This window comes from Microcaecilia unicolor, chromosome 11, assembly GCF_901765095.1.
Source record: "Microcaecilia unicolor chromosome 11, aMicUni1.1, whole genome shotgun sequence".
Lineage (NCBI taxonomy): Eukaryota > Metazoa > Chordata > Amphibia > Gymnophiona > Siphonopidae > Microcaecilia > Microcaecilia unicolor.
Genome location: NC_044041.1, coordinates 196,535,796 through 196,563,791, shown reverse-complemented (window position 1 = coordinate 196,563,791; position 27,996 = coordinate 196,535,796). Strand labels below are relative to the sequence as shown.

Below are 27,996 nucleotides of genomic sequence, written 5' to 3'. Positions count from 1 at the left end.
TCAGAGGCGGCGGGTCTCGGGAGACTCAGACGCCGGAGGGAGCAGGAAAACCGTGGGGCGGGTCACCCGGGCGACCCGAGAGATAAGTTGGCAGGTAGGACGCGGGGCGGGGCCAGGGAGTGTCGGAATGAGGGACCGGGTGGAGGAGGAGAGAAGACATGATGGAGAGAGAGAGAGAGGGAGGGGGGTCCCCGGTCCCCAGGGCAGTGAAGTGCACGTGACTTGGCATCTCTTTAAAGGGCTTGAAATGCTATGGCTCAGCCTTTCTCCAGGTCCCCCATTGCCTGAGGTGCACATTTAGATTGTGCACCCTTTGGGGACAGGGTGATGCCAAATGTGACTCACCTTGAACTCAAGGCCAGAGCTAAATCCAACAGTCTTGAGCCTTATTGGTCATTGGCTGCTTTAAAACTTTTTATTTATGCAAATAATTGTTTGGCTTTTTTTTTCTGGCTGAGATGACCTATGACAATTGATATAGTGCAACAAATGAAATTGCTGTTGTCTAATTTGCTTCGCAAAATGGCCTTTTTATGCTCGGTTCCTTTGTATTTAAAAACATATGCATTCCATCATCTACATGTTATAGGTGGGTTGCAGTAAAACATCAGAAATCCATCCCTTCCTCTCTGAGCACTCTACCAGAACCCTTATCCACACTGTTATAACCTCTCGTCTTGATTATTGTAACCTGCTTCTCACCGGCCTCCCTCTTAGCCATCTCTCTCCTCTTCAATCAGGCCAAAACTATGCTGCGCGACTCATTTTCCGCCAGAGTCGCTATGCTCACATTAGCCCTCTCCTCAAGTCACTTCACTGGCTCCCTATCTGTTTCCGCAATCAATTCAAACTTCTCTTACTGACCTATAAGTGCATTCACTCTGCCACTCCCCAGTACCTCTCCACACTTGTCTCTCCCTACGCCCCCCCTCAGGTACTCCGTTCTGTTGACAAATATCTCTTATCCGTCCCCTTCTCCTCTACTGCCAGACTCTGTTCCTTTTATCTTGCTGCACCTCACGCCTGGAATAAACTTCCAGAGCCTATACGTCTAGCCCCCTCTTTGGCCATTTTCAAGTCTAAACTTAAAGCCCACCTCTTTACCACTGCTTTTGACTCCTAACCATTGCTCACCTGTCCTGTCCCTTTTCCTCACTGCTTTATTCCCTTACCTTAATTGTTCTGTCTGCCTGTCTTATCTAGATTGTAAGCTCTTTGAGCAGGGACTGTCTTTTGTGTATAGTGTACAGCGCTGCGTATGCCTTGTAGCGCTATAGAAATGATAAGTAGTAGTAGTAGTAGTTTTTAAGACCTCACAAGGTACAAATGAACAGACAACCTAAACAGCTAAGAAATTAACCTGGTACGCCAGACCTATTTGATATTCTAAGGTAGGCCCTTTAAGAAGGGGGTTCATTATAAATAAACATGACTCCAAGAACTGCACCAAATTAATATGACTGGCAAAAATGTAATATATTACTATAATAAGAATAATTCCCTTGGATGCACTTGGTGCTGTACAGTGGTCATAAGTGTTTTGGTACAATATTCTTCTGTTCCAAGAGCTTATAATCTAAGTGGGTAGTGGGTACTCAAGGCAATGGAAGATAAATTGACTTGCCCAAGGTCATAAGGAGTGGCGGTAGAAGAAACACTTGAAACCTGCAGAACAGAGATTTGTTTATTCATGCAAAATCCATAAATACACTACGGTTACTGATAAATACTCATTAGAAACATTCACTACGAACATGTCTGCAGTTTTCAGTTTCAGGGGCGCTCTGGATAATTTGTGTATATCCCAGTATAAAATATGGTTTATTGAACGTGGTATACTGTCAGTCTTAAATATAGCAAGGCGGTTTACTTAGTCGCAATAAAATCAGAGCAGAAAGGAGCTCCAGTTTGAGAGAAAAAAAAGATAAGACACAAAGGGCTTCTTTTACAGAGATGCACTACCGATTCTCGGTGCGGCAATTGAGAGGAAGCCCATTCAGTTCCTGTGGGCTAATCTTACACATACTGCAACAGTCATTTATTTCTAGATGCTTGATAGACTGCAAATTGAGCCTATACAGGCAACTAAGCAGTTAACAATAATTAAAAATAATAAATCCTTTAACTGTAATGACCCTCAATCCTGTGCCAGGTACGCTGGAGATGATCGCCGTCTCAGATTCACCGTTAATGCTCACCTCAACACTTGCATTGTTTCAGGGAGAGCCACCTCCTGGAGATTATAAGGTGCAATATGCCTAGGCAACGTGCCAAGCTGGATTTGGAAATTCTTGATAATCAGGCCAGTGACACCCAATGCAACTGGGACAGTTTCTATATCTTTCTGCCGCTTTTCCTGCGTTTGTTAGTACTTGAAGAATCTTCTCTTTTGCCACACGTAGTACAGAACAGTCAGCTGGTACTTATGGGGTAGATATTCAGCCTGCGGTGGTTTGCGGCTGGCAAGCCATGCCCAGCCACAGGTTGAACTAAGCTCGGATTTTCAGTGCTACAACACGCATGGCTCCTGGCACTGAATATCTGGGAATGACTGCCAACCTGACAGCTGATATTTATTTTATTTTATTTGTTACATTTCTATCCCACATTTTCCCCACATATTTGTAGGCTCAGTGTGGCTTACATAGTACCGGAGAGGCCTTTGCCGGCTCCGGTGAGAACAAATACAAAGTGATGTTGCGGTAGGATAAAGTTCATGTGGCACAGCCACAATTAGGGGATCGTACAACGGAAGAGTTGAGTTATGTCCATTACGTACTTTAGTTTTGTTGTGTCACAGAGATCAGGCATGGAGTGGCCTAGTGGTTAGAGTGGTGGACTTTGGTCCTGGGGAACTGGGTTCGATTCCCACTGCAGGCACAGGCAGCTCCTTGTGACTCTGGGCAAGTCACTTAAACCTCCATTGCCCCATGTAAGCCGCATTGAGCCTGCCACGAGTGGGAAAGCGCAGGGTACAAATGTAACAAAAATAAAATAGATACTATTGGAGATTCTACATGGAATGTTGCTATTCCACTAGCAACATTCCATGTAGAAGGCTGCGCAGGCTTCTGTTTCTGTGAGTCTGACGTCCTGCACGTACGTCAGACTCACAGAAGCAGAAGCCTGCGCGGCCACATTGGTGATCTGCAAGGGCCGACTTCTACTACTACTACTACTACTTAACATTTCTAGAGCGCTACTAGGGTTACGCAGCGCTGTACAATTTAACAAAGAGAGACAGTCCCTGCTCAAAGAGCTTACAATCTAATAGACAAGTGAATGGTCGGTCCGATAGGGGCAGTCAAATTGGGGCAGTCTGGATTCACTGAACGGTAAGGGTTAGGTGCCGAACGCAGCATTGAAGAGGTGGGCTTTAAGCAAAGACTTGAAGACGGGCAGGGAGGGGGCTTGGCGTAAGGGTTCAGGAAGGTTGTTCCAAGCATAGGGTGAGGTGAGGCAGAATGAGCGGAGCCTGGAGTTGGCGGTGGTGGAGAAGGGTACTGAGAGGAGGGATTTATCCTGTGAACGGAGGTTACGGGCGGGAACGTAAGGGGAGATGAGGGTAGAGAGGTAGTGAGGGGCAGCAGACTGAGTGCATTTGTAGGTAAGAAGGAGAAGCTTGAATTGTTGCTAGTGAGACTCTGGGCAAGTCACTTAACCCTTCATTGCCCCAGGTACAAATAAGTACCTGTATACAATATGTAAGCTGCATTGAGCCTGCCATGAGTGGGAAAGCACGGGGTGCAAATGTAATAAAATAAATTTAGGTTGGATCGGCAAGGTATACCTTTTTGAATAGGTTGGTTTTTAGTGGTTTCCGGAAGTTTAGGTGGCCGTCCGTCGTTTTCAAGGCTTTTGGCAATGTGTTCCACAATTGTGTGCTTATGTAGTAAAAGCTGGATGCGTAGGTTGATTTGTATTTGAGGACTTTGCAGCTTGGGTAGTGCAGATTTAGATATGTTCGTGTTGATTCTGATGTGTTTCTAGTTGGTAAGTCGATCAAGTTTGTCAGGTATCTAAGGGCTTCACCGTAGATAATTTTGTGAACCAGGGTGCAGATTTTGAAGGCAATGCGTTCTTTGATTGGGAGCCAGTGTAGTTTTTCGCGGAGGGGCTTCGCGCTTTCATATCGCGTTTTTCCAAATATAAGCCTAGCTGCCGTGTTTTGAGCGGTCTGAAGCTTCTTTAAGGTCTGTTCTTTGCATCCCGCATAAATTCCATTGCAGTAGTCTAAATGGCTTAGTACCATTGATTGTACCAGGTTGCGAAATGTTTCCCACGGGAAGAATTGTTTCAAGCGTTTGAGTTTCCACATTGAGTGGAACATTTTCTTTGTTGTTTGTTTGCTACATTTGTACCCCGCACTTTCCCACTCATGTGGATGTCACTTGGCTTTCTAGCGTTAAGTTATGGTCTATTGTAACGCTGAGGATTTTCAGGATGTCTGAGATAGGAAGGGTGTAATCTGGGGTGTTGATAGTTGTGGGGTTGTCCGTGCTATGTTGGGATGAGAAGGATGAGAGAATGTTTTTTTCCTTTATTGAGTTTTAGCTGAAATGCATTTGCCCCTGAGTCCATGATGTTTAAGCTGAGTTTGATTTCGTTGGTGATTTCAGTCAGTTTGGATTTGTACGGAATGTATATTATGACATCGTCTGTATATATGAAAGGGTTAAGACCTAGGGTGGATGAGGACTTGGCTAGTGGGGTCATCATTAGGTTGAAGAGGATCGGTGATAGCAGTGATCCTTGCGGTACTCCACAGTCTCTGCTTTTCACGGTGATGATATGTTTGAGTTTGATTTTTCTTGATATGGTGGTTAGGAAGCCCTTGATCCAGTTAAGTATGTTTCCACCAATCCCGAACTTATCCAGTAATCTTATTAATATATTGTGATTTACATAAGTATTGCCATACTGGGAAAGACCAAAGGTCCATCGAGCCCAGCATCCTGTTTCCAACAGTGACCAATCCAGGTCACAAATACCCGGCAAGATCCCCAAAATGTACAAAACATTTTATACTGCTTATCCCAGAAATAGTGGATTTTCCCCAAGTCCACTTAATAACAGTCCGTGGACTTTTCTTTAGGAAGCCGTCCAAACCTTTTTAAAACTCCGCTAAGCTAACCGCCTTTACCACATTCTCTGGTAACGAATTCCAGAGTTTAATTACACGTTGAGTGGTTAGTGGACTGAAAATTGTCACTAACCTGCTAAGTTGGGGCTTTTCCCCTATGGCCAGTTAGCAGGGGATATTTAGTTGCGCCAACTGGTTCAGTGCAGCTGAATATCCCCAGGTAGCCCTGCAGAAGCCATTTAAATGGCCAGCAGTGAGCTCCTGGTCATTTAAATGGCTTTGAATATCTATCAGTGTAAACAAAAAGGTGGGAATATGAGCCAGGCTATCCAATAATTGGACCTGAAGTTAAATTTAAAATAAACAAAATTTAATAATATTCAAACAAATAATAATAACAAAATTCCACATTAAAAATGACTCGACACAACGTTGTGTTTCGGCCGGATGGCCTACATCAGGAGTCTTGTGGCTAATGACGATGATAAAATATGACCATCAAGTGACGTGATGAAGAGAACTCAAGTCACGAATGAGAAAAGTGCAGACAAGGATTTTAAAATGGTCTTTAAAAAGACCGTTTGTTAAATGATCCGTCTGACGCTGCACGTTGCAAAAACAATTACAATGTAAAAGCCTCCCAACCACTAGCCCCGCCTCCCACCACCGGTTCTGCCACCCAATCTCCGCTAAGCTTCTGAGGATCCCTTCCTTCTGAACAGGATTCCTTTATTTTTATCCCACGCATTTTTTAATTCCGTTACCATTTTCATCTCCACCATCTCCCGCGGGAGGGCATTCCAGGAATCCGCCACTCTCTCCGTGAAAAAATACTTCCTGACATTTTTCTTGAGTCTGCCTCCCTTCAATCTCATTTCATGTCCTCTAGTTCTACCGCCTTCCCATCTATGGAAAAGGTTCGTTTGCGGATTAATACCTTTCAAATATTTGAACGTCTGTATCATATCACCCCTGTTTCTCCTTTCCTCCAGGGTATACATGTTCAGGTCCGCAAGTCTCTCCTCATACGTCTTGTAATGCAAATCCCATACCATCCTCGTAGCTTTTCTTTGCACCGCTTCAATTCTTTTTACATCCTTAGCAAGATACGGCCTCCAAAACTGATACTGCAGGTGGGGCCTCACAATGACTTGTACAGGGGTATTGACACCTCCTTTCTTCTACTGGTCACACCTCTCTCTATACAGCCTAGCAACCTTCTAGCTACGACCACCGCCTTGTCACACTTTTTCGTTCTCCTTCAGATCCTCAGATACTATCACCTCAAGATCCCTCTCCCCGTCTGTACATATCAGACTCTCCCCGCCTAACACATACATCGCCCATGGATTTCTACTCCCTAAGTGCATCACTTTGCATTTCTTCACATTGAATTTTAATTGCCAAACATTAGACCATTCTTCTAGCTTCTGCAGATCTTTTTTCATGTTTTCCACTCCCTCCGGGGTGTCCACTCTGTTACAAATCTTGGTGTCATCCGCAAAAAGGCAAACTTTACCTTCTAACCCTTCGGCAATGTCACTCACAAATATATTGAACAGAATCTGCCCCAGCACCAATCCTTGAGGCACTCCACTACTCACCTTTCCCTCATCCGAACGAATTCCATTTACCACCACCCTCTGGCGTCTGTCTGTCAACCAGTTCCTAATCCAGTTCACCACGTTGTCCCCTGTCTTCAGCCTGTCAAGTTTATTCAAGAGCCTCCTGTGGGGAACCGTGTGAAAAGCTTTGCTGAAATCTAAGTAGATTACAAAAGCCTTATAACCACCCAAATCTGGCTGTTCTTGAAATGTGATTCTTCCTCTGCAAACTAAGCAATGACAGGAAAGTGGGAATGTGGTAAATACTTTGAGAAAAATGTATACTTCTTTATTTTTTAAGCAATCGCTGTTTCCTGTGTGGAGATTTGGAAGAGGGAAGACACAGCAGCTTCGGGCAGACGATGCTGAGAGAAAATATGAAGTCTTGGAGTGACAGCCAGTCAGATTTCTACAATAGTGACCAGGAGGATGAGGAAGAGGAGATGATATTTGGTGAAAACGATGACATTCTGGAAGAGATGATGGATTTAAGTGATCTGCCCACTTCCTTGTTTGCTTGCAGTGTGCATGAGTCGGTGTTTGAGATAGAAGAGCAAAGGGTAAGTGTGTACAGCTGTGTACTTTGCCCCCAGCCCAACAGCATAATCCTTTTTGATTTTCCAGAAAACAAATATTTATTCAGAACGCTAAACTAAATCCCCCAAACTCTTTCTGAGTTATAGTTCGTTACTTAACATGTGCTGTTTATGCATATTAATGATTCTAGCTGTTAATTTCGTGGTCATTTTGAACAGGGGAAATAGGCATATTTCTAGGGCGCAAGTGTTTGGGAAGGGCCTTCTCAGGTGAGCAGGTTCAATGGCTTCCAAGGCAGATTTTCACCCTGATAAGTCATCTTCTGGCAGAAAGAAGAGTGGGGTGGAGAACGGAGGAAGCAAGGGGAGGTCCAGAGTAGAGAATGACACGGGGACGGGGAACCGCAGTAACCGTGGGGTTGGGAGTGGGGATAGAGCTCACAGGGACGGGGACAAACTTTGTCCCCATGTCATCTTTTAGTTGGAAGGGTAGAGGGCCTGGTGGTGGTTGGAGGGTTATTATCGCTGCTCACTGTTATTATTGTTTTCTATTTGTAATTCATAGACAACAGTTGCACAGCAATATTGTTCCTTTTTATACTTTAATAAAAAGATCTAAATATAAAATCATAAGTGTTCATGGCTTCTGCAGATGAGGACGGAGCCCACGGGGACGGGACGGGGACAGAACCTGCGGGGACGGGGCAGGGATGGAGACAGAACCTGCAGGGACGGGGTGGGGACGGTGACAAACTTTGTCCCCGTGTCAACCTCTAGTCCAGAGACATCGCTGCCTGCAGAGGTCTGTCGATTCTTCCCACACCCCTGTACATTGTCCTCCAGTCAGCAGGGGGAGTCGATGAGCAACTCATCTTACCTGCTGTGTCCTCCTGTGCTAGTTTTCCTTTGCAGTCAAATTTGTAGGCATTCTGAAATGGATTTGTATTATGGTGGGAGCCCTAATGCGGTTGTTTGCAAAGGGCCACTCAGCGAGTTAATCAAGCGCTGATTTTCTGTGCCCTGCGCTGAGAACAAGATTCAGAAGGGCCATCGGACTAAGCGGTTTGTTGATAACCTGAAAACAAGGAACTGAAATAGCTGATTTGTTTGAACCATTTGTGGTTTTAATAATCTCTGAGTACTTTCACCCAGTTTGGTACTGGGAGGGATGATGCTGCACAGAATATGCATGAGCTTGGTTTGCACACAATGGAAGTAGCATCCTTTCAGATCTATCTCATGCATATTCATATTTATTCAGAATGCTAAACTAAATCCCCAAAACTCTTTCTGAGTTGTAGTTCGTTACTTAACATGTGCTATTTATGCATATTATAGACTAGCTGTTCATTTCGTGGTCATTTTGAACAGGGAAACTAGGCACATTTCTAGGGCGCAAGTGTTTGGGAAGGGCCTTCCGAGACAGAGGTTGAGTTGATGTTGGAACGTGTGAACAACATCCAGATGGAGCCCCACTAAAAGACGCGTTTGTGACGGATTTTGTCTCAGCAGCGGTGAAAGATTAAAGAACGATGTGGAGGAGGTTTATGCTTATAGCATAAGCTCGTTACCTATTGGACTCGCGTGATGGATTATCGATGCCTGGATAAGTGATTTGGCAATATAAGTTGAACACGCTGGAGTGTTAAAATTTACAGAACATTTCAGATGGACACAGTGGTGGCTTATGCTACTACGTTTAGATTATCAAACCATCTTGAGGTAAACACACAGTCTTGGACATTATTACAGCTGTTGTAGGGTATTTGGTTTATGGCAAAAACCGTAGTAGGGACTTTACCTGGTGTGTATGTATGTTAAGAGATAATGTTCAATAAATACAGCAAAGGTTGTTGTTGATATTATTGAATGTACTAATGTGGAATTTGTATTTATTTATTTGTTGCATTTGTATCCCACATTTTCCCACCTTTTTGCAGGATCAATATGGCTTTGAACGTAGTTGCAAAAAAACCTCAGAAAGGCGGTATATCAAGTCCCATTTCCCTTTCCCCCTTTCCCTTATGACATCACAATATCAGAAGTGAGCCAAGTATCAGGCAATCAAGCCATTGTGACATCACTGATGGGGTTGGCTCTTATTGGTGGAATGAGCGTAGGAGTAGCCTAGTGGTTAGTGCAATGGGCTTTAAGCCATTGTGACATCACTGATGAGGTTGGCTCTTATTGGTGGAGTGAGTGTAGGAGTAGCCTAGTGGTTAGTGCAATGGGCTTTGATCCTGGGGAACTGAGTTTGATTCCCACTGCAGCTCCTTGTGACTCTGAGCAAGTCACTTAACCCTCCATTGCCCCTGGTACAAAATAAGTACCTGAATATATGTAAACTGCTTTGAATGTAGTTGCAAAAACCTCAGAAAGGCGGTATATCAAGTCCCATTTCCCTTTCCCCCTTTCCCTTATGACATCACAATATCAGAAGTGAGCCAAGTATCGGGCAATCAAGCCATTGTGACATCACTGATGAGGTTGGCTCTTATTGGTGGAATGAGTGGAGGAGTAGCCTAGTGGTTAGTGCAGTGGACTTTGATCCTGGGGAACTGGGTTTGATTCCCACTGCAGCTCCTTGTGACTGTGGGCAAGTCACTTAACCCTCCAATGCCCCTGGTACAAAATAAGTACTTGAATATATGTAAACTGCTTTGAATGTAGTTGCAAAAACCTCAGAAAGGCAGTATATCAAGTCCCATTTCCTTTTCCCTTTTATAGGGAGATAAGGTGAGAACTCTATAAACAGTGCTTAAAATTTGGTGCCAGAAAAAAAAAACGGAACTAAGCAGTATTCTATAAAGGATGCTTCAGGACGCTTAGAGCCAATTCACGTGCCTAAAGCTGAGCGCTGGAATCTACGCCAGCTGAAACCTGATGTAAATGCTGGCACCCAACTCATGGCATTTCGGCACGTAAAAGGCACTATTTCAGTAAATTTAAAACAAATTGGAGAAAATATTTCTTCACTCGACATGTAATTAAGCTCTGGAATTCATTGCCATAGAATGTGGTAAAAGCAGTTAGCTTAGCAGGATTAAAAAGATTTAGATAACTTCCTAAAAGAAAAAAGTCCGTAGACCATTATTAAAAAGGACTTGGGGGAAAATCCACTGCTTATTTCTAGGATAAGTAGCATAAAATCTGTTTTACTGTTTTGGGATCTTGCCAGGTATTTGTGACCTGGATTGGCCACTGTTGGAAACAGGATACTGGGCTTGATGGACCTTCAGTCTGTCTCAGTATGGCAACACTTATGTTCTTATAACACTGTGCAAATTTTTGGAACGCCCCTGGCCACACCCCTTTAGAATAGCCCCCTGTGGGACATAGGTACTCAGGGTTACAGAATGGCGGGCAGGCAGATGCAAATGCAAATTAGTACCAATTAATTTCGATAATTGATTAAGGCTAATTAATTCATAGTTAATGACTCGTTAACTAATTTAGTTGCACGTGTATCGTGGATCTGCGCTGAGTATAGAATCTGGGGGATGGTGTTTTGCTTAGTTCGTTGAAGCATGAAAGCCAATAAAATGTTGACTCCAAAAGGTGGCAGTATTGGTATTTCATCGTTTGCCCTGTGTGCAGGAAGAGAAGTGACTCGTCACGGAGCTCAGGGAGTGTAGGTAGGAGAGTAGCCAAAAATACACACACACACACACACACACATTATTGCTTGACTAAAAATGGGTAAGGTCTCAGTTGACTGGCACGCAAGAAATTTTCAAACGTTCTCGCATTCAATAGTGAGAAGCATCACATTTTATTACGGGGAGACTGTTCACGGGGGGAGCTTTGATTGTGTGTAAAAGTGGGGGGGGGGGGGTTTCCCCCTTCTGAATCATCAACTTTTTTTTTTCTTTTGAATAATTTATGCCCTTATTTACTAACACTTTCCCTGGATTCTATAAATACTGCGCAAAGTTGCGTGCTGTCCTGAGATGGGCGTGCAACTGAATTGGCCAATGAGCCAATTAGCGCTGCGAACAGTTATCGTTGTTAATTGGCAACAGTTTGGATTTGCGCGCACATTTTGCTAAGCGCTATTCCGTAAAGATCCACGCGCAAATCTTATAGCGCACAACTCAAAAGGGGGTGTGGCCGGGCCAGGGGCATTCAGCAAAGATGCCTACAGTATTACTGAATACCGGGGATCTGCGCCTAATTTAGGGAAAGGGAACTGGGACTTGATATACTGCCTTTCTGAGGTTTTTGCAACTACATTCAAAGCGGTTTACATATATTCAGGTACTTATTTTGTACCAGGGACAATGGAGGGTTAAGTGACTTGCCCAGAGTCACAAGGAGCTGCAGTGGGAATTGAACTCAGTTCCCCAGGATCAAAGTCCACTGCACTAACCACTAGGCTACTCCTCCACTCATTCCACCAATAAGAGCCAACCTCATCAGTGATGTCACAATGGCTTAAAGTCCATTGCACTAACCACTAGGCTACTCCTCCACTCATTCCACCAATAAGAGCCAACCTCATCAGTGATGTCACAATGGCTTAAAGTCCATTGCACTAACCACTAGGCTACTCCTCCACTCATTCCACCAATAAGAGCCAACCTCATCAGTGATGTCACAATGGCTTAGAGTCCATTGCACTAACCACTAGGCTACTCCTCCACTCTGTTTTACTAAGCTGCGGTGAAAAGGCCCCTGCATTAGCGGTGTGAGACATTTTTACCGCAGTGGGTAGAAAGGCCGAAAAAAAGAAATGGCCACCAGTAAGATTGCACTTACCGCGTGGCCATGCGGGGAGGGATCACTTGGTGCCACACATTGAGGTGCCGGTAAAGGCTCCCACGCTAACCTGGCAGTAACTGGGTAGCATGCAGCGCCGCCCAATTACCGCCGGGTTACTGCCTGTTGAAATATTTCCGCTGGCGCCAGAAATGCCGCGCGCTGTGGCAGAACTGCTTCTGTGGTAAGCCCGCAGCGGTCTTACTGCCACTTAGTAAAAGGGGCCCCTTAACGCACCAGGATTTATACAAGATTGCAGTTGGTGTGCATCCTCGCATCCAAAGCTGGGTGTGGAATTTGGCAAAGAGCAATACAGGTGGTCTCCCTCCAAAAGACTAAAAATTCAACACATTTATTCAGTATACAAAACTTTTAGTTCTTATCATTCAGGTTGAACAGTACAAAACAATTCTTGGAAAAACCGTTCAAACGTAGCTTCACAGAAAGCAAATTTTATTTATTAATTTATTTATTTATTACATTTTTATCCCACATTTTCCCATCTATTTGCAGCTCAATGTGGCTTACATAGTACCGTAAAGGCGATCGCCAATACCGGTATGAACAAATACAGAGTGATGTTGTGGTAGAGTACAGTTCATGTGTGACAGACACATTAGGGAATCGTAAGGAGGAAGAGCTAAGTTATGTCCACTACGAGCTTTGGTTTCGTTTTGTTGCAGGGTTAAGGCATGCCTTTTTGAACAGATTAGTTTTTAGTAATTTCCGGAAGTTTAGGTGGTCGTATGTTGTTTTCAAGGCGCTTGGTAATGCGTTCCATAGTTGTGCGCTTATATAGGAGAAGCTGGATGCATAGGTTGATTTGTATTTGAGTCCTTTGCAGCTTGGGTGATGCAGAGCCGGTGGGGGGAGGCGGGGCTAGTGCTAGGCAGACTTCTACTGTCTGTTCCCTGAAAATGAGAGATACAAATGAGAAGGTCAGGTATACACATAAAGTAGCACATATGAGTTTATCTTGTTGGGCAGACTGGATGGACCGTGCAGGTCTTTCTCTGCCGTCATCTACTATGTTCCTATGTATGTTCGTGTTGATCTTGATGTGTTTCTGGTTGGTAGGTCTATGAGGTCTGTCATGTATCCCGGGGCTTTGCCGTAGACCATTTTATGAACCAGGGTGCAGATTTTAATTGCAATGCGTTCTTTGATTGGCAGCCAGTGCACTTTTTCTCGTAGGGGTTTGGCGCTTTTGAATTTCAGACTTTTTCAAGAAAAGCATTAATAAGATAATTTGCTGGTACTTGCACTTTGGCATCCAATTTTGTAGTATAAAGATCCCTCATCCTGGAGGGCCCTTTACAGAATAGTGCCAGACGCCATGTACTGAATCTGTATGTTAGTGTCTGATAGCAATATTATCATGTCAATTTTCAATGCGAACTAAGCGGCTTACAGACGAAAAAAAAAAAAAAAGGAGAGGAAAGAAAAATACATTACATAAAGCAGAGGGAAGGGAGAGGGGAAAGCGGAGAGAGGAAAACACAACCAGGGAAGGGGGTCCTCTCAGAGCCTTGTGATGCAAAGGGCTATGCATGGGATAATAATGCCTCTAAATAAAGGTGAGTCTTCAAGTCAGTCTTAAACCTGCCATGAATCCCACGGGCTAAGTAAATTGGCCAGGTACTTCTGGCAGCATGTTATAGTCCTAAATGGGAGAAACATATCAGTATTTCCACCTGAATACAGACCCATCAAGTCCCATAGTAACATAGTAGATGACGGCAGAAAAAGACCTGCATGGTCCATCCAGTCTGTCCAACAAGATAAACTCATATGTGCTACTTTTTGTGCATACCTTACCTTGATTTGTAACCGTCATTTTCAGGGCAGAGACCGTACATGTCTGCCCAGCACTATCCCCGCCTCCCAACCACCGGCTCTGGCACAGACCGTATAAGTCTGCCCAGCACTATCCCCGCCTCCCAACCACCAGCCCCTCCTCCCACCACCGGCTCTGGCACAGACCGTATAAGTCTGCCCAGCACTATCCCCGCCTCCCAACCACCAGCCCCGCCTCCCGCCACCGGCTCTGCCACCCAATCTCGGCTAAGCTCCTTAGGATCCATTCCTTCTGAGCAGGATTCCTTTACGTTTGTCCCACGCGTGTTTGAATTCTGTTACCGTTTTCATTTCCACCACCTCCCGCGGGAGGGCATCCATCATGGAAATGTTTATAATATTTTGCTTCATGCATCATTTCTCCATCTGTTTGCCAAGGTAACATCCTTGTATTTGTTTGCAAAAACAGTTGCATAATGCTAATTAACAGTTTGTGCATACACGGTTGTGAAATAGAGGATATACTTTTATTATTCTTTAACCCTCTTGAGGAAGTAATGGGAAATAAGTGACGGCGATGGCTGGGAAAAGGATTCTGGAGTGCTAAGTAAACAACCCGCGTTTTAATTGTGTTCCTGTATGTAAGCTCTGTTTGATCCACTGCGTCAGAGATTTCATCAAGCCATCCTCGTGCTGTTCCTTCGGAGGCAGAACTGGTTATGCATCATTAAGGACAAGCCACTTTTCTTGGCCAGCCAGAAAATACATTACAGGCAGTCGAGTAAGAGCCTTTCCTGCCTGCAGATATCTTCTTAGAGGCATAAAAGGCTCCTTTGGTACGTTCAGGGGACCTTCAGCCTGGCAGGATATGAGCGAGCAGAACAGGTGAACAGAAAATTCCCTGTCACAGACCAGACGGAAACAAGCTTAAAATCTAGTGTGGATATGCTTCGGCCGGTCAGGCCTGTGTCAGGAGTCTTCTCACCATATAGAGTGTCTTTCTCTATTTCTACATCCGATGATTTTTATTGATGTGTAGAACAACTTATGAGTGAATTGTATCGAAACGTCTGTATGAACAACTCTCCGGTTGTCTCTTCAGGGAACTTGTAGTGCTACAATTTGCTCGAAACAGTATAGACTGGAGCTACAACTACTAAACATTTCTAAAGCGCTACTAGGGTCACGCAGCGCTGTACAGTTTAACAAAGAAGGACAGTCCCTGCTCAAAGGAGCTTACAATCTAAAGGACGAAATGTCAAGTTGGGGCAGTCTAGATATCCTGAATGGAGGTATAATCGTTAAGTGCCGAAGGCGACATTGAAGAGGTGGGCTTTGAGTAAGGATTTGAAGATGGGCAGCGAGGGGGCTTGGAGTATGGGCTCAGGGAGTTTATTCCACGCATAGGGTGAGGCGAGGCAGAAAGGGCGGAGTCTGGAGTTGGCGTTGGTGGAGAAGGGTACTGAGAGGAGGGATTTGTCCTGTGAGCGGAGGTTACGGGTAGGAGCGTAAGGGGAGATGAGGGTAGAGAGGTAATGAGGGGCTGCAGATCGAGTGCATTTGTAGGTTAGTAGGAGAAGCTTGAACTGTATGCGGTACCTGATCAGAAGCCAGTGAAGTGACTTGAGGAGAGGGGTGATATGAGTATATCGGTCCAGGCAGAAGATAAGACGCGCAGCTGAGTTCTGAACGGATTGAAGGGGGGATAGATGGCGAAGTGGGAGGCCAGTGAGGAGTAGGTTGCAGTAGTCAAGGCGAGAGGTAATGAGAGAGTGGACGAGTGTTCGGGAGGTATGCTCAAGAGACAACCGGAGAGTTCATACAGACGTTTCGATGCAATTCACTCATAAGTTGTTCTACACATCAATAAAAATCATCGGATGTAGAAATAGAGAAAGACACTCTATATGGTGAGAAGACTCATGACGCAGGCCTGACCGAGTCCTGTTCTCCTTAATTTTATATTATTTTTTTTATGGCTAATAAATATTTTTAAGTTTTTATATTTGAAGTGTCGTCTTTATTTTTATTGTTTTTTTATATTTTTCATATTTATATTTTTTTCCTTTCCCTTTTTTCATTTTTGTTAGTCGTCTTCGCTGTTTTGTCCATTGTTGTTTTTTTGCGAAGACTGGTTTCTTCTGTTTTTTTTTTTTTTGCATAAAATCTATTGTGATTATTTCTACCATGGCTCTACGCATCAGTGATATTGGATGTCTGATCAGCTGATTCAGCCATTAAGTTGTCTGGCTGCTGAAATTTGATGCTTTATGATTAAAAAAAAAAAAAATTACAGGTCTGGGGCTTGATAGATGCATGACCCATTTCATGAGTCTCGGTACTCTTGTTTTTTTTTTCCCATCTTGATAAAAGTGCCTGTAATCGTTATGTAAACTCATGAAGATAGCTTGGTTTGGCACAAAGGAAATAATATTAGGACCAGCAGCAGCGGCAGGGCCGGTCTTAGCAATTGTGGGGCCCAGTGCAGACTAGTTCGATGGACCCACCCACACCTACCCATGCCCGTCATCATAAGCCACCTCACCCCATACCTTGGTATGATACAGACGTTCAAATATTTGAAAAGTATTAATGCGCAAACGAACCTTTTCTGGAGATGCGAAGGAGGTAGAACGAGAGGACATGAAAGGAGATTGAAGGGGGGCAGACTCAAGAAAAATGGAGTGGAGGAGTGGCCTAGTGGTTAGGGTGGTGGACTTTGGTCCTGGGGAACGAGGAACTGAGTTTGATTCCCACTTCAGGCACAGGCAGCTCCTTGTGACTCTGGGCAAGTCACTTAACCCTCCATTGCCCCAGGTACAAATAAGTACCTGTATATAATATGTAAGCCGCATTGAGCCGGCCATGAGTGGGAAAGCGCGGGGTACAAATGTAATAAAAAAAAATGTCAGGAAGTATTTTTTCATGGAGAGAGCGGTGGATACTTGGAATGCCCTCCCGCGGGAGGTGGTGGAAATGAAAACGGTAACGGAATTCAAACACGCGTGGGATAAACATAAAGGAATCCTGTTCAGAAGGAATGGATCCTCAGAAGCTTAGCCGAGATTGGGTGGCAGAGCCGGTGGCGGGAGGCGGGGATAGTGCTGGGCAGACTTATACGGTCTATGCCAGAACCGGTGGTGGGAGGCGGGGCTGGTGGTTGGGAGGCGGGGATAGTGCTGGGCAGACTTACACGGTCTGTGCCCTGAAAAGGACAGGTACAAATCAAGGTAAGCTATACACAAAAAGTAGCACATATGAGTTTATCTTGTTGGGCAGACTGGATGGACCATGTGGGTCTTTTTCTGCCGTCATCTACTGTGTTACTACGTTCCAGTAGAGAGTGGCAGACAGCAGCAGCAGTTTTCATATCCCATCAACTGCCGAGCCCATGGCCGCCTCACTGCTGCATCCCACCCTTACAGAAGCATGAAGTGACATCAAAAAGGCGGGGGGGGGGGGGGGGGGGGGGATGCAGCAGCGAGGCGGCCATGGGCTCGGCAGCTGACAGGATATGAAAATCGCTGCCTGATGCTCTGTACTAAAATGTGGATGCACATTAAGGTACGGAGCAGGGAGGTGATCCGACACAGGAGGAGAGACGTGCCAGAGATGCAGGGCCCAGGAGCGCGAGGCCCCGTGCGGCCACCCCTGTCGAAAACTGGCCCTGATTAGCAGTAAATGAGAGAGACCACGACCATGCCCTGGTTTCGGAGTGAGGTTCATCGCTGTCATTGCTAAGCATAAAACTAAACAGGCCCCTTAATTTCTGCAGCAGTCGGCAAGCAAACTGCCCGTCTGGACTTTCTGAGAATGCTCTTTTTTTTAAGTCCGTAGTTACAATATTGTTAATCTGTGTCAGCAGCTGATATCAAGGTACTGGAGAAGAAACAGAAGAGGCAGCAGGTTGTTGAAACGTTTTGGTTACCGTGATTGTTTTTCAGCCTGAGGTCTTGTTTCTGTTTTCTAGGAAAGATTCGAAGCCCTGTTCAGCGTTTACGACGAGCAAGTCACATTTCAGTTATTTAAAAGCTTTAGAAGAGTCCGGATAAACTTTAGCAGCCCGGAAGCAGCCGCAAGAGCTCGGATAGAACTTCATGAGTCTGATTTCAATGGCAAAAAACTGAAGTTGTATTTTGCACAGGTAAACGTGATCAGTATTTATAAGGCTTCCATTCTTAGGTGTTGAATTTCGAGCTAATTAGGGGGGTTCTTTGAGGGTACAAAAAAAATCTTTTTTGGTGGAATCAAATATGCAGAACAGGCACTTTACCTCTTTTCAGGAAATCTTAACTGCCCCAACTTGACATTTGGTCCTTTAGATTGTAAGCTCCTTCGAGCAGGGACTGTCCTTCTTTGTTAAACTGTACAGCGCTGCGTAACCCTAGTAGCGCTCTAGAAATGTTAAGTAGTAGTTGGGGGTACAAAACAAGCTAGGGGAGGGGGAACAGGGATCTAGTGGTAAGTGGAGTTTTTCTGGTGTTTATCGAGTAAACACATCTTAATTTTTTTTATATCAGGGGTGTTTTATTGGTGTTTTATCAGTTACATCCTAAAATCAGGAGCCCCAAGTATATACCATGGCTTGTTTGTGCAATCTGCAGTACTTACACTGTAATAAATTGCCTTTATAGTTTTTTTAAAACTTGATATACTGCTGTTCCAATGATCACAACGGTTTGTATATACTAAAATAATATAAAAAGTATAACAGAAACGAACGCCATAGTTTAATAGAATAAGGGTCAGCCATACCAAGATGCCATTCATACCAAGCAACATCACTGAGATGCCAGGGACCGTGCATGCAGGACGCCAACCTCATTTCCGAGCTGAGACTGGGTCACGACCAAAAGGCGAGACAGGAAAAAAAAATGCGTTTTTAAAAAGTGTGTTAAATTTTGCCATAACGCCGCTTGATGAATTCCTTCCTTAAGTTATTGTAGAAAGACGTCAGTGCAGCCACACCTCCACCAAAAGCCTGAGAAGTGAAATTAACCATCTGTCTGACCTCATGTGCACCTTTCTTTAAATTAGTCACCTTACTTTCTAACTTCTCTTACTCTCTGTGGGGGTCTTTTACTAAAGCTTAGCTCGGGTTATCTGCAGCAGGCCTCACAGGAATAAAATGGGCCTTGCTGCAGACAACTCAATCTAAGCTTTAGTAAAAGACCCCCTGTATGTTCCATCTTTGCTTATACCCTCCTCCAGTGTCAGTTAAAACGTTCAGTTACATATTGTGTTTATTTATTTGTTCGTTTGTTTGTTGCATTTGTATCCAATATTTTCCCACCTATTTGCAGGCTCAATGTGGCTTACATTGTTCCGTAATGGCGATTGCCATTTCCGGAAGGAAAAATACAGAGTTATATTGCATTAAGGTTCATAGATGACAGAGTAGATTAGGCAATCAAGTAAAAAGAATTCACTTTTCGTGGTGAGAAATAAAATGGTAATGCAATGTATATTAAATCAAAACTGTATTGTTTGTCTGTGTAGATTATATTATGTATTTAATCTTGTATTTGCGGTGCTCTCCTGTATACTAAATCATGAGTTATACTGTTTTCATCTTATGTAGCTAGTTTGTGGGTTTGCTGTGCTTTCCTGTAATGACTGGAGTTCTAATGTTTGTCCAACCTGTACATATTGTTTTGCTTCTTTTTTTATAAATTGTAAACCGTTCTGTCTTGCAGTAGCAATAAGATACGGTATATAAATTGATGTAAATAAATAATGCATTAAGGTTCAATTGTGACAGAGTAACTTGGCATCGTAAGTAGTGTATTATGCCATGCTTTGTATTGTTATTTGAATATTTTTACTGCCATAATTATTTATTGCTCATGTTGGATTTATTCTTACTGTTCACTGCCTTGAGTGAATTCCTTCAAAAAGGCGGTAAATAAATCCTAATAAATAAATAAATAAACATACAGTAGCAGCAGAGTTACAAGTGCCTGTGCGGAGGCGTAGAGCTCTCCCAAATTCTGTATATGGTGCCATATGTTGTGTTCGCTGATTTGGCCGCATGGCCAAACTGTGCGCACAACTTAATTGATTAATAAGCCAATCAGCACCGATAATTGGTACTTAGCCGATGAGCGGCATTAATTGGCTTTAATTAGAATTTTTGCGCACAACTTTCTAGGCGTATTCTATAATGTGGTGCGCACTCGAAAAGAGGGTGTGGCCATGGGCATGGAATGAGTATTTCAAAAAAACTTTACGCACTGTTATAACATAATCCCGATCAATTCCTAACTAAGGCGCAGGTGTTTAGGCCTGGTTTTAGGTGTAAAGGAGATGAGAAAGCCAGTGAGGCCATTATAAATATAGACTGGGAATTTACTTAGATAACTATGTCTCACATAGGTGCAGGTTTCTGGTGAGGAAGGAGAGAAATCGTTCCTGCTGCCTCCACAACCCAGCAAACAGTTCCTGATTTCCCCTCCAGCATCTCCACCTGTTGGCTGGAAGCAGGGCTCGGATGCCATGCCAGTAATCAACTATGACTTATTGTGTGCCGTCTCCAAACTGGGTCCAGGTAACTTTGCTGTTTTTCCTGTGTAGCAGCGAGGCTTTCAGACTCATTTTGGAAAGAGATGGACGTCCATCTTTTGACATAAATCGGAACATGGGCGTCCATCTCCCAGGGACATCCAAATCGGGTATAATGGAAACCCGATTTTGGACGTCTCCAACTGCAGTCCGTCGCAAGGACGTCCAAACTTCAAGGGGGCGTGTCAGAGGCGTAGTGAAGACAGGACTTGGGCGTGCCTAAGACTTGGACATCATTGACCCCTAATCGAAAAAAACAAGGACGTCCATGACGAACACTTGGACGGTTTTACCCCGACGTGTTTTTTTTTACGAATAAGGCACAAAAAGGTGCCCAAAATGACAAGATGACCTCCCGTTACTCCCCCAGTGGTCACTAACCCCCTCCCACCCTCAAAAGACATCTTTAAAAATATTTCGTGTCAGCCTCTATGCCAGCTTCAGATGTCATACTCAGGTACATGACAGCGCATGCAGGTCCCTGGAGCAGTTTTAGTGGGTACTGCAGTGCACTTCAGACAGGCGGACCAGGCCCATACCCTCCCTCCCCACCTGTTACATTTGTGGAGGAAAGATAGGTGCTCCCCTTCACCCGTAAGGGCTATGGTAGTGGTGTACAGTTGTGGGTAGTGAGTTTTGGGGGGCTCAGCGCACAAGGTAAGGGAGCTATGTACCTAGGAGCATTTTATGAAGTCCACTGCAGTGCCCCCTAGGGTGCCCGGTTGGTGTCCTGGCATGTCAGGGGGACCAGTACACTACTACAATTGCTGGCTCCTCCCACGTCTAAATGGCTTGCATTTGGATGTTTTCGACTTGGACGTCTTTGGTTTCGAAAATCGCTGAAAGTCAAAGACGTTCATGTCTAGGGACGTCCAGATTCAAGGACGTCCTTGGTATTTCTCCAAAGACAAGCAGGCTGATATTCTCACAAGTGGGTGACGCCACGTCGGCCCCGGAGGATTTTAAAGCAAAATCTCTTTACGGCGTTCCGTCGCGCGAGCGATCGTACTGCGCATGTGCGCACACCTATTCCCGCTCGCCGAGCGGACACGCCCCTCAGTTTTTCTTTTTCCGCGTCTGAGGAGACACGGAGTTCGTTAGGGCTTCGTGTTTTCTTCAGGTCTTCGGAGTAAATCTCTTTTTTATTTTTTCATTTGTACTTTTTATGGCAGGCTCATTGTGGCTTATATATACAGGTATTTTTTGTACCTGAGGCAAGAAAAAATTTAAGTAATTGCCAGAGTCACAAGGGGCTGTGCCTCAACGAAGCGTATAAGCTTCTCTTTTTCTTTTTTCTTCAAAAGTGCTGGTATATTGTTATCTGTGGGCTAGCCAGCAAATAAAACAAGCCCACATTTTTTGATCCATTTATTAAAACTTAAACAAATTGCTCTCGAGAGCTGTGAGAGCCTGCTTCAGCACTACTGTCTTTGAGCCTCACAAGTGGTGAAGGTGTATGTCACAGGAAAAACCAGGAACCTAAGCAGGTGCATCCCTGGTTAGCCACTGAATGGGCAGCCTGGTGACACAATATCAGTGGTGTAACCTTTGAAGTGAGTCTCCACCCGTCTCGGCGTCTCCTGCTCTGCAGGTCATTCGGACGCATCGGCGGAAGTGTCTTGGGCCGGATCATCTCCCTGTGAAGCGCAAGTAGTGTCTCAAAGTACCGAGACGTATTCTACTCTGCCAGGGATGCCCAAAGGACCGGATCATCTCCCTGTGAAGCGCAAGTAGTGTCTCAAAGTACCGAGACGTATTCTACTCTGCCAGGGATGTCCAAAGGACCGGATCATCTCCCTGTGAAGCGCAAGTAGTGTCTCAAAGACGAGACTTATGCTACTTGTCAGGGATGCCCAAAGGAGTTTCTGGAGTCCGACAGAGACCGATGCACGCTGGGTATAGTTATGCATCGAGTAGGTCTCCACCTGCCTCGGCGCCTCCTGCTTGGCAGGTCATTCGGGCGCATCAGCGGGTGTCGGTACCATCGGTGCCCAGAGCTTTGCTCCCTCTGTTATGGAGGTATTCGGGCTTCAGACATCAGTCGGTGCCGAGAGCGTTGCTCCCTCTATTATGGAGGTATCCTGGCATTGGACGTCGATACACCGCACCCATGACGCCCGGTGCCGATGGTGCCCGGTGCCGATGCTCCTCGGTGCCGACGCGCCGGTGGCATTCGGTGCCGGCGGCGCCCATGGTGCCGATGGTGCTCGGTACCGACGGTGCCGGGTGTCGTCGGTGCGGGGTGTCGTGGGTGCCGTCGGTGCCGAGTGTCGTCGGTGCCGGGTGTCGTGGGTACCGTCGGTACCGAGTATCATCGGTACCATGGGTGCCGTCGGTGCCGAGTGTCATCGGTACCATGGGTGCCGTCGGTGCCGAATGTCACCGGTGCGTCGGTACCGAGGAGTATCGGTACCGGGAACATTGGTACCATGGTCGGTGCCATGGGTCCCGTCGGTACCGGTACCATCGGTACCATGGATTCCGTCGGCACCGGGTATCATCGGTACCATGGGTACCATCGGTGCCGAGTGTCTTCGGTGCATGGGCACTGTCGGCACCAGGTATCACCATCGGCATCAGATATCATGGGCACCATCGATCACAGGTATCATCGCCCATCGGTACCGAGTATCACGAGTACCATCGGTATCGGGTATCGTCGGTACCATGGATAGGTATCATGGATACCGTCGGTACAAGAGTACCGTCGATACAAAATATCATGACCAGGTACCATCGGTACCATGGGTGCCATTGGTACCAGGTGTCTTGAGCACCGTCGATCCCATGTGTACCATAGGTACCGTCGGTGCTGTTGGTGCCGAATATCATGGGTCCCATCGGTACCACATGTCAAGGGTCCCTTCGGTACTAGGGTATCATGGGTGCCATCGATACCAGATATCATGACTATCATCGGTACCAAGTACCATGGGTTCCATTGGTACCGGGGGTCATCGGTCCATGGGTATCATCGGCACCGTCGGTGCCATGAGTACTATCAGTACCATCGGTCACATCTCTGTTATGGAAGTCATCTGGCAGTCTGGTTTCGATTCCCTTGCATTGCCAGATGTTGTCCTTGGCTTCGAGACCATAGGTACCATTGGATGCCATGGATGCTACCGCCTCCCGCGGCATCTAGCTTTTCAACTGGTCTCCTTCACCGATGCTGCCTCTGGTATGGGTGTTCGCTCGTAGAACTTACCGCGCCTCCATACCTTGGCTTCCAGGCCCAGCAATGCATGTTAAGAACAGCCATTTTGCTACAGGAGAACATATTTTTCCATAGCTGTTCTGTAGAATTGTATGTATGACAGTTGCTCTATACTGGTCAATGTTTGCATCTGAGCTGCTCTGTTTGAGTAGTTGGCTCAGTTCAATGATGGTTCATCTGATGAACATGAAGGTCATGGGGTTTTCTCTGCTGAGAATCCTCTAGATCCTCTATTTGTCTTGACACATTACAATAGAGCTTGTCAATCAGCCCAATGCCAGATGCTCGAGGTCCTGGACTACCATCTTCAACTCAGAACTGATAGCAGTTCTAAGAACTTGCTTCGGCGCCCCCGAGGCCAGAGCATACATCCTTAGCCTCCTTTGGAGAATGGCGTACCAGGCTGGCATGATCGCGTCCAAGACCAAGTCCTGCCAGATCTTTATGAACATTCCCACCGGAGTAGGCTACATCTTTTTTCCAAGTGTCACAAGTTCCTGTCCAATGACGTTTTCATCACTTGTATTGTAACACCTAGATTTCTGCTCTAGGTATGGTGATGCGCAGACTCTCATGACTGTGTGCCTCTCACCTGGAGGAGAAGACTCAGCAGAAAATTGTTGATATGCTGTGCATACACTTCCTCATCTCGGAACATCTTTAAAGAGATCAGCACGCTCGTTCTAGTCAGCGGCGTGCACCTAATCAGGCTCCTGCAGCTATTCCGCAGGAACCAGAGAGGGGTTTTGGAGTGGCTCCAATTCAGCATAGCCACTATATAAAAAAAAAAAAAAAAAAAAATAACAAATGTCCGTACCGGCCAAGCTGCCTGTCGGGGGGAAGTTCAAATATTCTCCACCACAGGTGACTTCTATATCCTCCAACCGGGGGGTTTTTTCAAATAGTCCGGTTAGGATACATTCTCAATCTGGAATAAAACCCTCCACATTGTTCATTGGAAGTTTAATCCTTTAGCTTCCATCAACAGTGAGTACTTGCAGAGGAACACTCTGCCTTTCTCAGTACCAATGCAGTCGAGCCTGTTCCACAAGGGTAAGAAGGATTGAGTTTCTATCCCAGGTCCTTCCTTGTGGGTTCCGTCCCATCATAGACATAAGGGGCCTCAACAGATTTCGTTCAGGATGATTTCCCTGGGCATCCTTCTTCCCATACTTCAGGAAAACGAATGGTTATGCTCTCTGGGCTTACAAGATACTTCTACTCACTTTGCGTCCAGAGTATGTTTTTCCTAGTGCCTAGCTGTTGTTGCAGCGTATCTTCATGGACTGGGAGTGCAAGTGTTCCCTTAACACGTTGATTGCCCGTCTCAACAGATTACAGCACAGTAATATTGAGACTTCTAGACACATGGCTTCCACAGTTCACGTCACTCCCTTGACACTTTTGCACATCTAGAGGATGTAACCCAACTGTTCTCCAGTCTTCGGAATTCCCCTCAGAGGTGGTTAATTCTCTCCATTTTGATTCTGAGGTGTCTAGTCCACCTTACTCAGTCAAAAGCTGCTGACGAAGGTTGCATCCCTCCTGGCTATCCAACCTAATTATTTTAATCAACCACACAATCGGGTTGTGATGTACTCGATAACAAAGGAGTACTGGATCTTGTCCTCTGAGTCAAGATGCCATGCAGATGTAGCGGTGGGCTCGCCAACGCGGCTTGTTTTCTCCAAGCCATTTATCTAATTGGCGTAAACAGCAGTCTGGCCGACAGGCTGAGCAACTTAGTTCAATCACAAAGTCCCTCAGTTCTGTTCCAGGCTGCAGGTTCACGGCAGCCTACCATCGGATGCCTTTCTCCTTCTTTGGGGGACAAGTTTTCTGTATGCGTATCCTACCATACATCTGGTGGAAAAGACTTGCTGATTCTCAAGCAAGATTGTGGAGCCATGATTCTCATTGCTCCTTTCTAGCTACGTCAGATACGATTCCCTCTTCTTCTGGAGTTGGAATGTTTTCCAGCTCTCATTACGCAGAACGAGGGGGCACTTCTACATCCCAACCTCCAATCTATGGCTCACACGGTCTGGATGTTGAGAGTGTAGGTTTCGTTGACTTTTCCAGAAGAGTGTCTCCCGACTCTTGCCTGCTTCCAGAAAAAGATTTCACAAAGAGGTGTTATTCTTTTCATGGAAGAGGTTTGCCGTCTGGTGTGACAGCGAGGCCCTAGATCCTGCCTCTAGTCTTATACAGACCTTGCTTGAGTTCTTTCTACACCTGTCTGAATCTGGTCTCAAGACCAACTCGGTCAGTATTCATCTTCGTGCAATAAGAGCTTATCATCAACGTGTATAAGGTCAGCCTTTAGCTGTCCACTTCATGACGTTTACTTCTCCCACAGTATTGAGAGAATTCCTTGTATGTGTCTAAGGGGGATTATTTCTGTTGGACTTAGCACCCCCAATAATTTTTACAGTTGGCTCTTATGCTTCGGTCAGAGCCCCTATCACTCCTTATTCAGTATCTTGGGGTCTCAATGTCGTTTTCATCCAGCTGCTGCAAGCTCAATTCGGGCCACTGGATTCCTGTCATCTGAAGTATTGGACCTGGAAGGTCATTTTCCTTGGTGGCTGTTCCTTCAACTCGAAAGGTCGGTGAGCTTCAGACTCTAGTAGCTCAAGCTCCTTACCTTACTTCTCATCTTAACAGAGTAGTTCTTCGCATGCAGCCAAGGTTCTTACGGGCGCTGGTATCAGAGTACCATCTGATCCAGTCAATTGTCTTGCCAACATGCTTTCTCCCTCATCTTACAAGCCCTGGCGAAAGCAAGCTGCGCACTTTTTGCGTGGAGCAGACGAGCTCCCTCGCAAGGTCCGCCCAGTTGTTTATTTCTTTTAATGCCAGTTGCTGTCGGAAACCGCATCATTTCTTCTTAACTGGCAGATTGCATCTCCTTCATTTTTGTCCAAGCTGGACTGACTCTAGAGGGCCATGTCACGGCTCACAAAATTAGAGCCATGGCTGAATCGGTGACTAATCTAAAATCAGTCACTATTGAAGGGATCTGCAAAGCTGCGGCGTGGTCATCAGTCCACACATTCACATCTCACTACTGCCTTCAGCAGAATAGCCGACGCGTCAGTCGGTTTTGGGCAGTCGGGGCTGCAGAACTTCTTTGGGGTTTAGAATCCAACTCCAACCCTCCTAAGCCCATGTTTGTTCTGTTCCAGGCTACACTCATTTAGATGTTTCTTCTTTTCAGGTCAATTTTTATTCTGGCCTCGCCGTTGCGAGACTCTATTGACCACTGTTTGTTGTGTAAGCCTGAAAGCTTGGGATACCCCACTTGTGAGAATATCAGCCTGCTTGTCTTTGGAGAAAGAGTAGTTACTTACCTGTAACAGGTGTTCTCCGAAGACAGCAGGCTGCATATTCTCACAAACCCTCCCACCTTCCCCTTTTGGAGTTGTCTCCTCCATCTTTTGGATATAACTGAGGGGCGTGTCCGCTCGGCGAGCGGGAATAGGTGTGCGCACATGCGCAGTACGATCGCTCGCGCGACGGAACGCCGTAAAGAGATTTTGAGATTTTGCTTTAAAATCCTCCGGGGCCGACGTGGCGTCACCCACTTGTGAGAATATGCAGCCTGCTGTCTTCGGAGAACACCTGTTACAGGTAAGTAACTACTCTTTTCGAAACGAAAGATGACCGTTCATCTTTTTTCGAAAATAGTTTTCCCCGCCCCGGATTTGGACGTTTTACAAAGACATCCAGACAGAGACGTTTCTTTCGAAAATGCCCCTCCACTTGTTCCCAGCTACTTGTAGCATGTACATGAAGAAATGACTTCTGTAAGGCCTTCCTCTGTTCATCCGAGGGCAGGAACATGTCATTCTAAACCAAAGATTATCATAGCTAGGATTATTGTAGTGTTTCCATATTTTTAGGCTGTAACCCAACAATTTTAGTACATTTTTTTCCCCCACACTGTTTGAAGTCCCTTTCGGTGTTGCCTGAATTCTGTCAGACGATGTAATGCTGCAAAATTCCATATACCAAAGGTTGCAGTGTTAGCGTTGGAAAGCTTAACTTTACCCTCTGGTTTCCTTTGCAACTTGCTGCAGGCGAGAAGTACGAGCTGCATGCAGGAACAGAGTCCACCCCCAGTGTGGTCGTCCACGTCTGCGAGAGTGAAAACGAGGACGAAGAAGAAGAAATGAGACGGCCAAAGCAGAAAATTGTCCAAACAAAGCGCCCTGATCTGACGTCCGCAGTGTTGCAATAATTCCAAAGCCACCCTCGTTGCAACCCGATTCAGAGGTGCAGCACTTCAGTGTCCAAAGCTGCAAGACTATAAAACAGGATTGGTAATTCCACTCCTGATATAGTGGAACCTTCCGTAGTGAACTGTGAATTTTCTTAATTTTAGCGTTAACAGTATACAGGAAATCTACAGTAACAGGAATCCTTGACTGGAGTATC

The 27,996-nt window shown here is 45.5% G+C and overlaps 1 protein-coding gene across 2 annotated transcripts; it reads left to right on the top strand.

Annotated features, from left to right (window-relative positions):
• On the top strand, positions 1-27,991 carry RCAN3 (RCAN family member 3). Of its 2 annotated transcripts, XM_030218721.1 has the most exons (5): positions 1-94; positions 6,989-7,247; positions 17,749-17,922; positions 20,154-20,325; positions 27,639-27,991. In XM_030218721.1, exons 2-5 carry the CDS (start codon positions 7,050-7,052, stop codon positions 27,797-27,799), a joined length of 705 nt encoding a protein of 234 aa, XP_030074581.1. In that variant the 5' UTR covers positions 1-94; positions 6,989-7,049; the 3' UTR covers positions 27,800-27,991. The 2 variants fall into 2 exon arrangements, with proteins under 2 accessions (XP_030074581.1, XP_030074582.1); XM_030218722.1 differs by lacking the exon at positions 17,749-17,922.
• Positions 27,992-27,996: the final 5 nt, after the last annotated feature.

What these genes read in the sequence shown, in the direction of transcription:
- RCAN3 (XM_030218721.1), top strand. Translation starts at nt 7,050, where the DNA reads ATGCTGAGAGAAAATATGAAGTCTTGGAGTGACAGCCAGTCAGATTTC. An exon ending in TTGAGATAGAAGAGCAAAGG is followed by an intron (nt 7,248 to 17,748) that starts GTAAGTGTGTAC and finishes TCTGTTTTCTAG; the next exon opens with GAAAGATTCGAAGCCCTGTT. An exon ending in CGTCTCCAAACTGGGTCCAG is followed by an intron (nt 20,326 to 27,638) that starts GTAACTTTGCTG and finishes AACTTGCTGCAG; the next exon opens with GCGAGAAGTACGAGCTGCAT.